At 44.9% G+C, this 16,060-nt stretch overlaps 3 protein-coding genes across 3 annotated transcripts in view; 2 read left to right on the forward strand and 1 right to left on the reverse strand.

The window, feature by feature from the left end:
• The window catches only part of LOC128718941 (protein pangolin, isoforms A/H/I/S-like), a 61,643-nt gene extending 54,803 nt beyond the window's left edge, over positions 1 to 6,840 (forward strand). The window contains exons 2-4 of the mRNA XM_053812559.1: positions 5,531 to 5,654; positions 6,457 to 6,624; positions 6,712 to 6,840. Coding sequence (XP_053668534.1) covers positions 5,531 to 5,654; positions 6,457 to 6,624; positions 6,712 to 6,840 — 421 coding nt within the window. The remainder of the gene's footprint in view (positions 1 to 5,530; positions 5,655 to 6,456; positions 6,625 to 6,711) is intronic.
• A 1,307-nt stretch (positions 6,841 to 8,147) lies between these two features.
• LOC128719248 (alanine--glyoxylate aminotransferase 2, mitochondrial) lies at positions 8,148 to 13,734 on the reverse strand. The gene is made up of 7 exons (XM_053812871.1): positions 13,704 to 13,734; positions 13,615 to 13,620; positions 11,937 to 12,228; positions 11,046 to 11,874; positions 10,861 to 10,974; positions 9,092 to 9,226; positions 8,148 to 8,267 (listed from the first exon to the last, which is right to left on the reverse strand). The coding sequence occupies exons 1-7, from the start codon at positions 13,732 to 13,734 to the stop codon at positions 8,148 to 8,150; spliced, it is 1,527 nt and encodes a 508-aa protein (XP_053668846.1).
• Positions 9,352 to 10,853, forward strand: LOC128719249 (protein amnionless). Its single transcript, XM_053812872.1, has 2 exons — positions 9,352 to 10,366; positions 10,432 to 10,853. The coding sequence occupies exons 1-2, from the start codon at positions 9,352 to 9,354 to the stop codon at positions 10,851 to 10,853; spliced, it is 1,437 nt and encodes a 478-aa protein (XP_053668847.1).
• Positions 13,735 to 16,060: the final 2,326 nt, after the last annotated feature.

Below are 16,060 nucleotides of genomic sequence, written 5' to 3' on the forward strand. Positions count from 1 at the left end.
ACCCTCGAAACATCTTCCACATTTAAATACATTTGTTTGATTTGCGAGAGTCGGGCGGGATGTATTGCTATTACAACGCATAGTAATAATAATGAAATAGCTGTTAGAGCTCATCAATAACTTTCGTTTGTTAGGATAAATACAGCCGACGCTTTGTAAAACGGGATTAAACCGGTGGTAAGTTGGAAATAAAGTAATAAGTTCCGGACTATAAGGCGATGTTTTTGGTTCCGCAACCATCTTCATTGGTCTTTTGACAAATCTTGCTTGCTATCTAACTAAATTGACGAAGGTAATGTAATGAAAAATGTTGAAGAATTTCACAATCAACGTCCGCATTCCGGTTCCACTTCGTTGTTAGGTATCGAATTTGACCTGGATGTACAGAAGAAAGAATGATATTGCGAATACTTTTTGACTACGGCCCAATTACCCATGGACTCCAAGCGTAAAATATTTACAAGAATGTAAAGAAATGCAATTTCATATAAGAACACCAACGGAATTTAACGTGATTTGGCGCGGCAGAAGAATATTGACGTTTCTCATGCACCCCGATTTGACGTTTCCAGCTAGCTCAACTAATTGCATAGACCGCGGGCTAAGTTTCAGTGCCTCGCTCTGTGGAGAATAAACCTCTCTTTCTCTCTGTCTCTCTCGCACGCGTGCAAACTGCGAGACGTCAAAGTCTCCATACAAATGCAAACCAACAACATCGCTCTCACGCATTCATTTCATGGAAATCGTCGAAAGAAACACAAACTAGCTCGTGCAGCTCCCGTGTGCAGTTCGTTTTGGCGAAAAAGATCTCGTGTTCGTGAAAACCATGCACGGTTCGTGAAGTTTTGAATTCCCACCAGTGTTTGCTAATTGAATTTGTGCGTGAAGAAGAAAACGATGGTCATTTGTGTGTGTGGGAAAGAAAGTTACAATGTAAACACGCATCGCACGCTCGCGCCCTGTGAAGTGAAATTCTGAAGTAAGTGCATCCACACTGTATATTGGGACCATTATGCATTGAAGTAATGGAGGAACATCAGTGTGCAACTGTGTCCAACTATTGTGCTGTAGTAGCAGAAATAAAACGGCAACCATCCGGAATTGTATTTATCTAAACGTTCAGCTCGTTTCACGTCCATTTTGTACTCCAGCTAACTGTGAAGCGGAAAGGGTCGTGTTCGTGTTTAGGTTGTGTGTTGCGGTTTCGCAAGTAAATTGTGCGGCTGGAAAATGGACCGCGCTGCTCGGGAATTATTCCCAGCAGTCGCATCGACGTGGAGAATTGGAAAATGCGCCTCGTTGTCGTATGCTGGTGGTAAAATTTGTGCATTCGCTCGTCCTCTTTCGGTGGTGGTCTTTCTGTTTGGGGAAAACTGAAATTATATTTATTGCAATGTATACTCGATTGGAAATGGTGCAGCGACGTAGTAGTGGTGTTTATAAATATCCACGCAATTGCGTGTTTTGTTTTGATTATGTTATGAAATGAAGGATCGATCGATTTTTCTACCTGGTGGCTGGTTTTCTTTGCATAGTGTAGATTATGCATCACTCTTAGCATAAAGCAACTGTACATGTTGCCGAATAGAAACAATTTCTTGCGGTTAGCAAACGTTTTTACTCCCTTCCGTTTTAGATTAGTTCCGACGAACTTTCACTCTAGCTCTTTGTGCATGACGTTGACGCCATCCCGGCGAGATATTTAACAACATGGTCATGTCGTCAGCAGCAAGCATTGGTAGTGGGTTTTTTTTTTCTCTCCCCCAGGGGATTTTTATCCCGAACACGAACGATGGCTACTAGTACTGAGGGGTGATTTCACTACGCTAGTGGCCAGTGGGCGATTGAATCGCTTGCTAAAACGGGGAATAACTAACGCACCCTCGCTCAAACGCTTTTCACACTTGATACTACTGATTGGTGTTATTCGTTTTAAATTAACCACATTCAGCATCCCGTGTGCGATCGTTCATTCCCGGTCAGCATGAACTTCCCGGACGAGAATGGAATCGAATTCGATGAACAGGCAATACCATTGCACCAAGCGGCGAAAACGACGGAGGACCATCAACATCATCGTCTTCGACAGTGGTTACCTACCGACACATTCGTTTTATCAGACACTACAACGACAGCAAAAACAACAACGACGACAACCACGAAGGTGCCAACAACATATTGGGAATCGCTTTCCAAGCCTTCGCAATACGACGCATCGACACCCATGCGGTGTTCCTCTTCGAAGTCTACCTTCCCGTCTCCAGAGGCGCTTTCACCAGGGACGACGAACGGTTGCATAGCAACACCACCGTCGGCACTGCCCACCGAGACATTCTTCACGGTTGTATCGCTCGAGGGCACAAGCCCAAAGACCGCACCGAGGAGCTACCTATTCGATTTGAACGCAGTTACAAACCAAAGCGCCAACGGCGCCGGCCATCCATCGTTCTACGATCAACAGTCGTTTGAAAAGTGCCCACTGTTCGAGGAAGCACCTGCCGCGGCGGCACTCGCAACAAGGTCGTCTGCGCTGCCCGTTACCAGGGGAGCGGTTGCTAGCGAAAGGAAGCGATCCGTTGCTACCGATCCGATCGCGATGCGCGATAATCTGCTGTACCGGCTGCAGCGAATACTGGCAAAACAGCGCAAGCCGATGCTCAACATGTTGCTTCCACTGTGCCTACTGATCGGGATCATGCTGCTGATCTACGCGTTTCGCGACACCGCCAAGGGTGTGCTGTTCTGGATCGAAACGCAAAACACGTGGATCATATTCGTCATCTTTCTGTGCATGTTCACCATCGTCAGCTTCCCGGTGACAGTCGGCTATCTGGTGCTGATCATTGCCAGCGGGTACCTGTTCGGGTTCATTCGCGGTCTGCTGACCGTGCTGATCGGGGCAAATCTCGGTGTGGCCATCGCACACAATACCATCAAATCGCTCCAAAGCAAACTGCCCGTGCACAAGTGAGTATTTTTCATACTGTTTCATTTAGCAAAACCTGTTTACGGACCTTTTTTTAGTGTTTCGTGAATTAATACTGCACACACATCGCACCCAAACAGATCATAACAGTTTGCGCAAATGTTTTACATACTCGGCTATAGTAGGCCTAACATATAAGCTGCGCTTGAAGCGTTTAAATAACTAATCGATAAGATGTTACGTACACTGAAGATGATGTTGATCGCGTTCAAGGATCGCCTTTAAATAGTACACGATAATGTTCGCTTTATGAGTCATTTGGACTACTTTGGATATGGAATTATCTTCCACAGATCGAACAGCGTCAATCATTCGTTTCAAAGTGTCATTCAGGTCCATACGATTTAAGATCATCCAACACTAGTTTGATGGTTTCCAACAAGTTAGCGCATTGTGACTGATAACCTGAGCAATCTTGATCTTCATTGTAAATTTGAATACTAGACAAAATGCCCACGGGAACGAAAACCATAAATTAGCATTTGATTAACACTTCTCAATTTAGAGCATGGGATGACAATAGTTGTTATCATATATTGGGCTGGATGCAAAGGCATGCGCCCGAAATTGCCGTTCGCTTATTTCAATCATTTTTAGCATATTTGCTAGTCAAGAGATTTTATTACTACGTCCAACCTTGTCTTGTTATCGAAAGCGCAATAGCACGTTTACATCAGATTAATGCGTCACAAATTTCGTTTCGTTAAACTGTGACCAACTCTCTGTCGCAGCAATAATTGTTTGCGGTTAAGCATGCAAGGGCACGGGATATGTTTAGCCCAGCACAAGTTAACAAGACAGTTTGGTATGAATTTTCAGCAGTATAGTAAACCAAAACATGTGTTCAACTCACGTGATCTACATGTGTTTGTTGGACATTTACAGCTATTTATAGAAAACCCGACCCAGTGTGTCCTCCTACAATATGGTAGCACGCAATATTTTGGAACGTGGCACACATTTGGGGTGTATGTTAAAAATGTTCACTAACTACACTAGGATGCAGCAAAATACAAAATAATTGTAATAATTAATTCAGTACAAGGTACACTACTGTTGGTCGGTCACAACAGGTATAAACATGACATGTGATTGTTTTACCTCAAAAAAGGCAACAAGTTGTTGCTTCGTTCCAGTATCCCGCAAGATCTGGCAAATGATCAACGTCCAAGTGTAACGCATAATGCATACCGCAATGATTATGTTTTCGCGGCATGTCACACGTCGGATGTGCATGGACAGGCAGGTCCATCCCCCCAATGCTTGCGAAAAGAATCGGCCAGCCGACTGTTAAAGTAGTAGCGATCGTTGGGATGGCCAATTTCATTGCATTTTACCTTGGCCGGTTGCCAAATTAGGGCACACCGTTCGGTTTTATGTGGCACCCGGGTACCGTGTTCAGAATGGGAATTATCGTTCTTCGTTAGCGCCGTTTCGCACGGCACTGATGGAAAGCTTGGATTTCTCCGTACACTTTGCTAGAATGCATATATATAACAACCAAATGTTCTTCAGGCAGACGCAGTAAGGCGTCAATATCTGATGCTGATGTTCAGCAAGACAGCTAAAACCGTGCGACTCTTTCTACGTATGTCAGCTTCGCGATTTCAAATTCCCCCGCAGCTCCAACAGTTTAAAGGTTGTAGTTGCTTCGAGGCAAACCACTTCACATTACATGTCCCAAGACGCCTGACGCTGAGACGCATTTTTTCCCCAGCAATGATGAATCAAATCCACAGAGGCTAAGGGCATGATTGCAACTTTTGTCACGTGTGTGTCTGCATAGTATGGTTTGTTGTGTAATTAATGTTGTATCGACGTGTGTAACTTTAAAACTTCAGCCGTTCGATTGTATTTCAATCCTTAACAAATGTTAAATGTATTCGATGTGCGTTAACTTGGAACATTGCGCATTTTGTTGACAGACTTCTCAGTTGCAACTCCGGGTTTTCTGGCATTTATTTATAACTTTTTTACGTGTTCAAGACACGCTTTTGAGGCGTGTTTATTCCAACACAGATAGTGATGTGTACGGATTAGTTATAACGGGAAATAACGCCGCTTGTTTACATCATGATCAAACAATTTAAGCATCGTTCGGCGAAAGTTGAGTTGCCTTTCACGTCAACTTCTCTTCGATATGGGAGTGAGGAATCATGTGTAGAAATTTATATGAATTGTACATCAAAAATGGGTTTAAGGTACTTCTCAACTAATGAATGTTATTTTTTGGTTTATTTTGTGCTAACCATGTGTGTTGTTTTATTCCTTTTCTGATACTTTTAATGTTCCCATTGCTTGCATACAATTAAAAATAAATCCTTATATTGTACGTGGCCGAGTACAACGCGTGAAACGTGAGCCGGTTCCAATTGAACTGGTTGACACATGGCCTCAATTGTTTCTATGTCTATGAACAAAAAACGCCACTATCTCTTTTTTCCATGTATTATTCGTGTCCGGTGGACAGGAAAATTATCGGATGTTGAACTATATTTGTTTGTTTGCCAACCGGCTTTATACGTTTGCTTTCTTTCTTTGTAGGCTCATCAAAAACGAAACGGGTCGTGCCATTTTGCGAGTTATATCCGGACCAAGGGCCTTCAAAATCGTGCTGTTCGCTCGCCTAACACCGATACCGTTCGGTCTGCAAAACACCATATTCGGCGTAAGTTGACTTCCTAGTGCTTCCTATGCGAATAGGCGTTGCTTGAAACGCATCCTCGGAAGAACGTGCTATCTTTCAAAGGCTAAACTTCACGTGCTGTCTGTGAAGTGTTTAACTATGTATTACCCACGCGCTTGCGGTGGAACTAGGGTAGAAGCAGTTGAAAACAAGTCTACTGGTAGTAGAGATATGTAAATGGCAGTATATAAATTGTTGCTCACACTAAATTCAATCACAAAGTTGTTGAAAAGCAACCTTAACACAACACGAACATACGCTTGTGAAATAGATTTCTCTTCTTCAAACGAATGCTTTATTTCCCGTCTTACAATGACGTCAGTTATGCTCGCCACAAGTCTACTAGCGTGTGATAAAACGAAGTAAAAAACAGACACAAAATAATCCACGCACAAACGGCTTGAAAACAAGTGGCCTGTTTTCTTTCCACACGTCAGCGCACGAACGAATCGTGGCGCAATCGTTTGTTTGCCTCGTACCGTCTCTTGTCCATGATGGCCATATGTTTTAGCTAGAACGATACTTGACACTCGTACCGCATACTGGTATTGTACAACTACCAAGAACTTTGTTCTCGTGTAATGGATAATTTCGGTTACTTTCATTGATGAGAAACGAGTGACCGAAACGTGATCGTCGTCTCGTTTGTTGCCGTAAGGACAAAAAAAGAGCAATTAAGCCACTTTATGACATCACGTTCATTTGATTATTACTTGCAGTGTTTGGTGTATGAAATTGTATTCAACCGTCTAACCTATCTACTGTCGATCTTGTTACCAAACAGATAAGCTCCGTAAACACGCGGAGCTACCATGCCGGGACGGTAATAGGACTGCTCCCAGCGCAAACCATCAATGTGTATCTTGGCTCGAAGTTGCGCTCAATTCACGAGGTACTAAACGATCACAATGCAGCGCTGGGTCTGGCAGGATACGGTGTATTTGTAGTGGAGGTAAGTTGGAAAACACAAGCATTTTAACAACACCATCTACCCGTAAATGTTTCTAATGTGATCTCGTTGCTCGTGTGTGTTTGGCAGGTTATTGTTGGCGCCGCTCTTATGATTTGGGTAGTACAGAAGGCCCGGATGGAACTGTCAGCAGCGCTTCTTGCAACGGCCTCCGATTCAAATTCGGACGAAAAGATATTGATCGAAATTGAGGCATAGTTGTTGCTGTGGCATAGCGGCCAGCTTCGACTCGAGCTTTGTTCGAGTCCTCCACGCTAGGCTAGTGAAATAAGTCAATCAGTTGTTACTATTTGTATTGTTCTAGATGATATTAATATTTATTGGTCTGTCAAAGGTTAGAATTTAAGATGTGCGAGAGTGCGAACCGTGGTATGCAGTATAGGAAACCGTAGGAGACAGGAAACTGGTAATGAAGATGAAAAATCTGCTTATACGTTGAACATGTTCATAAAGGAAGAAATAACGCTCTTACAGTAACAGTATCTCAATCCCTCAGTCCACGTCAATCCACGAGCAGACTGTGCCCACATTCTCGACTGTCATAAAGCCGTCCATAAGCAAGCAACGCTATGTTGAACTATTTTTATGCATTTTGTTTTTTCCGTTCCGGATAATAGTAAGCGGCATAATTTTTCATAGAATATTGAAAGATTGTGTTGGGAAAAGAAGATCATTGAAGAAAACAAGGGAAGATTAGTATAATGACAGATTTAGCTTCTCGTCATTTGCATTTGCCCGTGCTAGTGTAGGAGCAGTGTCTCAATGTCAGGTGCTATTGCAAAGGCACATCTAAAACTGCACATGTGTATTTTAAGCCTGTTTTGGCTCCAACGAAAATATTAGCCTATAGGTTTGCAAGGTGTTTATACGTACTTTACCATTTAAACCAAACAATTGAGATGTAATACACAACACACCAACGTTGGCTTGCTCTGGTGTAAATACGGAAGGGAACACTTTCCATCTCCCGATTCCCGGTTCATTCCAAATTCAAATGATTCACGCTCGAGTGGTTTGAGCTTACTTTTTCTTTTGTTCTTTAAAACATGTGATAGAAATAAGTTCTCGGTGGAAATGTGTAGCATGCGTGATTGAACAACAATTACTGAATGTATCTGATGTGAATGTACGAAAGTTTATAACTTAAAACGTGTGGTACGTTTATGAAGACACGAGAGAATTTCCGGAGCACACAAAGTAAATATAGATTTAATTTAAAGCCAGTAAGCGACACATAAATTGTAGCAAAAAGAGAGCTATATTTCGTTTGGTTTGTCCGAAAACTGAGATTCTGTAGAATTTATTCTTTTCCTTCACTACGGTGTCATCGTCGTCACATCACAGATAAGATCAGGAATGTCATGTTCCATAAAGGGGTGGCATAAAGTTACTTAACACTAGAAATACTTGCACTATTGAACGTTTAGCGTAGGCGTCGAAAACCCGAGTCAAATCTCACAAATCACAGCAGAACACAGTTGAGGAGAAGTCGTCATCACACACGTCTAACGTCTAGAGCCTCGCTTCCGTTTCTTCATGTGCTGATCGCAGCAGTAATCGATCACTGCTAGCGCATAGTCAGCATCGGTTCGATTAACACACATCGGTGGCTTAATGCGCAGTACCTATTGGTTGGGGAAAGATGAAAAGTTCGCGTTAGCAACTATTCCTCGTTCAGGTTAAGCACTCGTGAAAACCCGTGTTATGAAACCGGACTCAAACGTAAGCGGATTGCTAGGGATATCCCGGGAAAGTGTAGTTGGTTAGCTAAAGAAGAAGGGAGAGGTTTGTTAGTAACCATGCACACACAACAAACTGGTTGAAAACGTGTCAAACCTAGTGCTAGAAATTATAGCCTACTTAATACCGTTTCGATTCTGCCAACATAGGTTCACCCGCGACAAACAGATGCCGGTTCTTCATCAACTATCGATTTGTTTCATCGGAGATCAGTTTTTCATTACATCTTGTGTGTGTGTACAGATGGAAGTGATCGTTACATGAGAATCGAACGAAATGAAATATTCGTGAGCAGTGTAATATTACTTTGCAGTTTATTATTGACTTCTTCAACAAGTTCTTTGATGCTTAGTTCTTCCTACTCCCATCTAAAGTACAGCAAAATTTTGCGTATCGAAAGGGAAAGTTGTTAACAATGTTATTGTGATTTTTTTGAATGTTTGCTCAGCGCAATATCAAGCACTTGCAAGGCAAAATCGACGTCAGCTTTGGTTATGCACATCGGAGGCTTAATTCTAAGGACCTGTTGAAGGGAAAGGGAATAACACGAGAAGATTCGTTTAATTAGCTTTCAAGGCACCGTTCATTCGATTGGTCGCTTACTGTTAAAACACAAAATCAATGTTCAGTTTAGGAAGGGTGAACTGAAGGCGGAAAACTAAGGCAGGGTGTAAATAACGTTTGCGTAATGGAACGGGAAGCTACTCACGTTTGCATTCAGACCGCCGCGCCCGAACAAGACGCCCATGTCTTTGCACATCTCCCAGATATCGACGAAATGCGGTGCGCTCAAATGCTGTCGCGTCTCCTTATCGGCAACCAGCTCCACACCAATCATCAATCCCTGTGCAGAGGCAAAGAAGCGCAACGGATAGGTTAGTGATTCATGTGGCCGATTGTGTCTCTATATATCGACGCCCCATTCTCGCTTGGGGATAGATCTGATACAGTTCGTTCAAAGTCGTCAACATGAAAGCAGTTCCCGTAACTGGTGTCATTGTGATTTGGCAATTGTTCTCCATTCACACTACGCACAGCACCAAAGTTTGGTTACCACAAGTAGATTTTGCGGATAGTTCGAACTGGGTACCGGCGAGAGTTCCTTCCCCACAACAAACGATCGTATTTCCCAGCAAACTGAATGCCTTGGTTAGTCTGCCAGCGGGCATTATGACGGTATCGTCACTTGTTCTCCCGCAGCAAGGTGGATTACTCTTTCCGGAGCATTCATTTTCGCTGAATGTAGTGTCCCAAGATCCTTCGTCGCTTTCCGTTGCTGTGTTCAAAGCTCCCGGTCGTACACCGTACTATTCCGGCAACAATTGGGCAACGTACGATGAGCAACGATTGGCGCGACAAGCACCGAACGCAGCCGTACCACACGCGGAGCGTGTACCGTGCCAGTACGAGACGGTTGTGTTCGAGACGGGTAAGAGCATGCCGAAACCAATAGACATGCAGTACCACGAGTCAATCGAAGTGGGAAACGTGCGGTTTGGCGACACGTTCGAAGGATTGGACAATTTCCACAACTTCCTATCGTCCGAGCTGGGACAGTTGCTGTTTTACAACGCGGAGGACACGCTCATACGGCAGGGTAAATGTGCCAGCGCAGAAAAATGTCCCTGCCAGGAAGAGCGGCAGATGGATGCAATCTGCTCGAACGAACGTTGCGCCGTACCGCACTGTCTTTCGCCGATCCAACCGTCCGGACACTGTTGCCCGATTTGTGGCAGTGTGTTGCGTGTGAATATTGCTCAGTTCCCGGGCGTGTTTAACTTGCAATCGTTCACGGACAAGCTTCGGCGGAAGATTGCCTCGTCGGACGTGGACGTTGCGGATGTGGAGTATCATATTGGAATCGATCGATCGATGGGAGCGAACGTAGTGCAGCTAATCGTCGTGGATAAGGGGGAGTATGGTGAAAGAAGTGTCCAGATGATGAACAGCCTGCGGCCGTTCTTCGAGAAACAATTTGCATCCGGTAGGTGGACGCTTTTAGGTTACATCGGACGGACATTAACGAACTTCAAATCCCACTGCTTACAGGATTCCATATAACGCATGCCGGACAACCACACACACCGCTGGAGGGAGGCCAGGTGTTCACGTTTGTGCTGCTAAGCCTTATCGCCGTGTCGGCATTCTTTACCGTGCTCTATGTGTACTACTACGACAATCTGCTTGTTCCACGGCTTAGAGCAGCGGTTCGCAACCGTCAGTTCTTCACGACTCCCTTCGTGTTTGCCCGTTTTCACCCGAACAGTGATACGGACGGACTGTCGGTGGACGTCAATTTCCCAAGCGATGGACAACTGCCCGAAGAAGAATGTGAGCAATCGTCGGCAACCGTGGCTGCAGTTGAGGATCGGCACGCCTCCTCCTTTAATAATCCTATGTATGAAAAGCCAACGCCGAAAGCGGATCCCGCTGCGGAAGCGTTCGACGATGTGGAGCTGTGTGTGAAGTGATTCTTACCTTGCCGCGTACATCCCCAATAACATCGTGCCTGTCGCGTAGCTTTTCTAGCCCCTTCAGCAAGTAGGTGCCCACCTCAAGCGAGTTCTTTTGCATTTCCTCCTCGTCGATAACCTGGCGTGCGAAAGAAATACCGGTGTGTTATATCTCGTGCCCAATAAAGTGCATCTTCCCAGCTCACTCACATCAAGAACTGCAATTCCTACGGCACACGCGAGCGGGTTGCCACCGAAGGTGTTGAAGTGTAAGGCCTGGGAAAGGACGTCCGCGATTTTGCGCGACGTAACGACCGCACCGATCGGGAACCCATTTCCGATGCCCTTTGCCATCGTCACTATGTCCGGCACGATGTCATGCCCTTCGAAGCCCCAATAGTGTTCTCCGGTGCGACCGAAACCGGATTGCACCTCGTCCGAAATGAACAGCCCACCGTTGGCCCGGACGAGCTCCGCGGCACGCTTTATGTATCCCTTCGTGTACTGCACGGTGCCACCGACGCCCTGAATCGACTCGGCAAACATTGCGGCCACCTTGCCGCGCGGTAGCGAGTATTTAAATATTTGCTCCAGCTGCTCGTAGTACTTGTCCGAGGCTTTACACTCATTCGGCTGGCAGTCGCAGCTGCGTGTGGTTTGGACTGGCGAGTCTCGGCACTGCTGACCGCCCCAGATGCCGGTGTACGGATCGGGATTCATCGCGTGCAGGATACCACTGTTAAGACCGGGAAGCGGATACCGCCAGGTAGAGTGCGCCGTCAGACCCATCGTGTATGGGGACGCACCGTGGTATGCGTTTCTGAAGCTAATGATGTCGTGGTTGCCCGTGTACAGACGCGCCATCATCATGGCCAAATCGTTGGCCTCCGAGCCGGAGTTGACGAAGTACACGTTCTTTAGATCGCCGGGCAATTTGGCCACCAGCTTTTCCGCGTACTCGTGCAGTTTCGGGTGCATGTAAATGTTGGTCGTATGCCAGAGCGTACGCAGCTGTTCTTCCAGTGCGGCATTTACCTTCCTGAAAAATTGAACCAACCGTTTTAATGTTGGTCTTTACACGTTTACAAACGCCTTACTTACGGATGGCAGTGGCCGACGGAAACGGTGACGATGCCACCGAACATGTCCAGGTAGCTTTTCTCCTGATCGAACAGCTGCGCCCCACGGCCTTTGTGTATCAGCAACGGTTTCTTGTAGTAGGAGGTCACATTTGGCGTTAGATACTGTTTGCGAAGCTTCACGACCTCGTCGTAACTTTGACCTTTGTACGCCGGCAAGTCATGGTGCGGCTGATGTTGCTGCTTGAGCGATTCTGGGCGTTGCGCATTTGGTTGCGTTGTGAGCATGCGGCAGTGCGTTTGTTCGCGAAGAGCTGCAGGAGATGAAATTTTAAATTAACGATGCTGAAAACATTGATTGGTCTAATGTTTGATGTCTAGGATTGAGTGTATTCTTCAGCTATTGATTGTCTATTTGCCGCACAAATGTAGAGATGTACGTGTTGTCAAGTATACAGTGAAGTAGAATTATTGCATCATTGGCATGCGAACGACGTATGACCGGGAAATGTAAATGCCTATGCAGTCACTTACCGGGTGCATCGTGGTGTCTAAAGAGCTTTCGGCTGTGAGCTCTCCGAATTAAAAAACGATGACTTGTTAAATTGATTGAATTAATCCCAAACCATGACTGCCTTCAAATTCCCCCTCATCGGCCGTTTTTTTTTATTTTGGGGTCTTTAAGGGAAGGCCAAATGGCACCCAAACTTCCGCCGGAGAGGTGATCGTGTGAAGGTCAAGTTTATTTACATTTTTATTTGCGCTTCAGTGCTGCCATTTAATCCTCTCTATTCCCTAACTCTAGAGTGAAGCCATTTGTGCGTTGTGCAGGAATGGAAGTTAAACCGGTTCAGCGAAAAATTGAGCGAGCAAGGTTTGTCGAGCAAGTTTTGTGCTGCCGGGCCCAAGCAAAGCCATAGCGGAAATCTCGCTTCTCTTCGCCCTGGGGGGCATGGGTTGATTACTTAGGGTGTGGGAATCGGAAATCGGGAGCATACAAAGATGAGTGTTTTCTTTGTTTGTGTGCGTGTTTTTTTTTTTTGCTTCACCGTTTTGTCGCAACCCCCTTTTTCAAACGATTCTTCAGAATTGTAGACCAGTTTGCGACGCTTTATCAACCGGCCTGCACGCGAATACGATCGAGGCTAAAAATAGCAACAATCCAACGGTACAATACGCCATCCATGCAGCATATTATTCTTGCTTAACCAATGAAGTAACATTACAATTGCTGCGTGCGCGGGACTATTTGTAGCTGGCGGAGCTTTAACTGTTGAACGGGGTACCAGCATCATTCGTGTCGTTTGTAACCGATGGCTGCTGAAGAGACTTGTAACGTTTTTTTTTTTCCTGCAACCTTGTTAACGCACACTTCCCGTCCTCCGAGGGGAAAAAAATACTTCTTTCCGATGAAGTTTTCTTGTGGTTTACTTCCCGGCGCATGATCGCGCAAACGTTCACCATCGGGTCTGCATGCATGTTTCATTCATGGACACTTAAGGAAGTTTGACCTCGAACCTCGAAGGTTTCTTCGGAAGAGATTGTGTCGTGACACCACTAACGTATCACTGACTGCTTTTTACGCATACGTACATGATGATCTTCACCTACGTGCTGTCGGCCATGTGTCTGAACACGGAGAAAAACACGTGTGAAGATGCGAATTTACGCATAAACCCGTTACCCTTATTACAAAGCACATCGTGCTGGTCAGCACACAAAGCGTTTGTTTTCTAGCACGGAGGCAAAACTGAATCTTAATCATCCGATCACGCTCACACTTACTAACCTGATAAGGCTCGCCGGTTCATCAGGAGCATCTTGAAGTACTCGCGCTTTTTAAAACGCTTACGAAATTACTCAACCGAACTCAACGAACTACAAAAACACCACACCTCCCGTGAAATTGAGATCGATTGCTATCAAAGATCACAGCACGCAAGCGACAGTACTGGACTTTGCCCACATTGAGCGTTAACGCCGTGACGACGTAGTTTGGCTTTATTAAAATTTATTCCTGCCACAAATGCTTTGAGTATTCCGCCGCGACGAACTGTAGCGCTTGGCGAGTAACGGAAGACTGGTGGGATTGGATGAAAATGAATGAATATTTCCTACCAGCCCACAACCAACCAAGCGTGTTCCTCAGGTTTGGATGCGATCGTAGTTGTGCGCGCTCGTGCTTTCCTTGTGCGTCTTCGTGGATGTTAATGTGTACGCATTTCTGTACGGTGTGCGGCGCGAATTTTACTTTCAAAATGAAATAAAAATACAGTCAAAGGTGTGCTTACAGAACGATAGTGATCGACAGGCGTGCAACTTTGTATATATTTAATTCTTGTTCTTAGTTTGATGAAAGAAACAAATGCAAGCGATGGTATCAATGCTGCTAATCGGTATCAAAATTTGAATTTTAGATAAAGACTTAATATAATAGGCTAAAATAATTGCACGGTTATAGTAGCGTTTTTTGAAGCTTAGCTATATTCAACTAAATTATTACATGTTCACTCAACATGATCATTGAAAATCGTCCTACCACTTTCATCTAGATAACCATAAACAAACGGATAAGGTTGTTTTACTCACTGTGCGACCGATCTAGGTACAAATCTCGACTGTACTACTTCGTTCAGCCAGTCATTTGGGTGATCGACAGACATTTCAATAAGCTGATGTAGACAGTTCAAAAACGAATCTTTTTAAGAAGGTTGAGTTAATCTATTATCATTATAAAGCGCCACCGAATTGATTCGATCATATCAGCTGAAGGGAAACACGTGCTCAAGAGCCATGCAAAAAAACGACCAATCCACATTGTTTCAAATCTCATTGTGCTAAAAATTTAAACCATTTCTACACGTGTAAACAGGCCGTAAGGAGCAACTGATTTTGATGTCCGCCAACCGCCGCACGCAATCGAATCGTAGCGTTCGGCAACACTGCCGTCACTGACGGAAGGGATGAAACGTCATGACTATGTTTATAAACGAGAGCGACGTCGGAAAATAATTTTCGTTCCAGTTTCGTCTCACGGCTCAGCGATTGCATCTCGGGATACGTAAAAGAAAACATCTTCGTTTGCTTCTGCAAACCGTGTAATGTGCGCTGAACGTGCGACAATCGTGCAACGGAAGTCGATTTCCGTCCGTGCGTAGCCAGCAAAACACATCCATCTCGAGGGAGTTTGGTGCACACCATCAGAGAAATACCATTTGCAATAGGGTGATTTAGACAAAAACTAAACAAAGTGAAAGTGAAAAACAAAGCCAAAACAAAGTGAGTGTTGTGGTTTGGGCGTTGGGAAAGAAGCAGTGTAAGCTAAATGTAGTAATGTATATGCTGCTATACGCTAATAGGAAATATTTAAGGATACGTTCGTTTACGGTGTCTGTACATTTGTCAATCCTGCAACCAAGCGGCTAGGATTTGCGTCTGCTGATTGTTCAAACTCGAAGTGCGGGTGATGATAAACAATGTTTCATCGATGTTGTTTCAATAGTGTGCTGTAGAATGAACTGAATGTCCTGTTCGGAAAGGATCCATTTGGCAGTCGCCCTTTGACGCTTGTTGACAATGATGCTGTTTGGCAGCTGCTGTAGATAGATAGACGGCCAACGAGTAGTATTTATCTAAAACAAACATATAGACACCGCTCCTTGAGCCGGTGAGCACAATGATGAATTTGCTGTAATTACTGAAATAAGCCAAAAAATAGGTTACACAATGAGCGGACGCCGCAAATAATAGCATAGCTGAAGTGTCAGGCACCGCAATGTAAACATGCGGATCGTGCATGCTGCAGATTTTCCACGAGCGAACTGTCAGTTGTGAATTGTCAAATTCGCATGAGAGCGACAGGGAGGGACGACACCGCAGAAGGCAGGTGAAAGAGGACACAGAGAACACACGGAAACGGGTGGTGTGAGCGAAAACGAGAAAAACTGAAAAGTCTATCCAAAAACGCAGGGACTAAAGAGCAATCGGCAGAGGCTTCCGCAGAAAAATGAATGTTTTGTGAAGAAAAGGATTGTCCTACGGTCGTTTTGTGTCGCGCGTTCAAGTGTGCCGTGTGAACATTGGTCGGGAAACGTTCGCCAAATGCTACTGCCCGCACAAAAGGATACAGTAATGCTTGGCAAATAG

Source organism: Anopheles marshallii, chromosome 2 (genome assembly GCF_943734725.1).
Source record: "Anopheles marshallii chromosome 2, idAnoMarsDA_429_01, whole genome shotgun sequence".
Taxonomy (NCBI): domain Eukaryota; kingdom Metazoa; phylum Arthropoda; class Insecta; order Diptera; family Culicidae; genus Anopheles; species Anopheles marshallii.

Excerpts from the sequence above, each read along its gene's own strand:
- LOC128719249 (XM_053812872.1), top strand. The coding sequence starts at position 9,352 with ATGAAAGCAGTTCCCGTAACTGGTGTCATTGTGATTTGGCAATTGTTC. Across the intron at positions 10,367-10,431 it reads CGAGAAACAATTTGCATCCG|GATTCCATATAACGCATGCC; the intron begins GTAGGTGGACGC and ends CACTGCTTACAG.
- LOC128719248 (XM_053812871.1), bottom strand. The coding sequence starts at position 13,734 with ATGCTCCTGATGAACCGGCGAGCCTTATCAG. Across the intron at positions 11,875-11,936 it reads TCCGTCGGCCACTGCCATCC|GAAGGTAAATGCCGCACTGG; the intron begins GTAAGTAAGGCG and ends TCAATTTTTCAG. Across the intron at positions 10,975-11,045 it reads TAGGAATTGCAGTTCTTGAT|GTTATCGACGAGGAGGAAAT; the intron begins GTGAGTGAGCTG and ends TTCGCACGCCAG.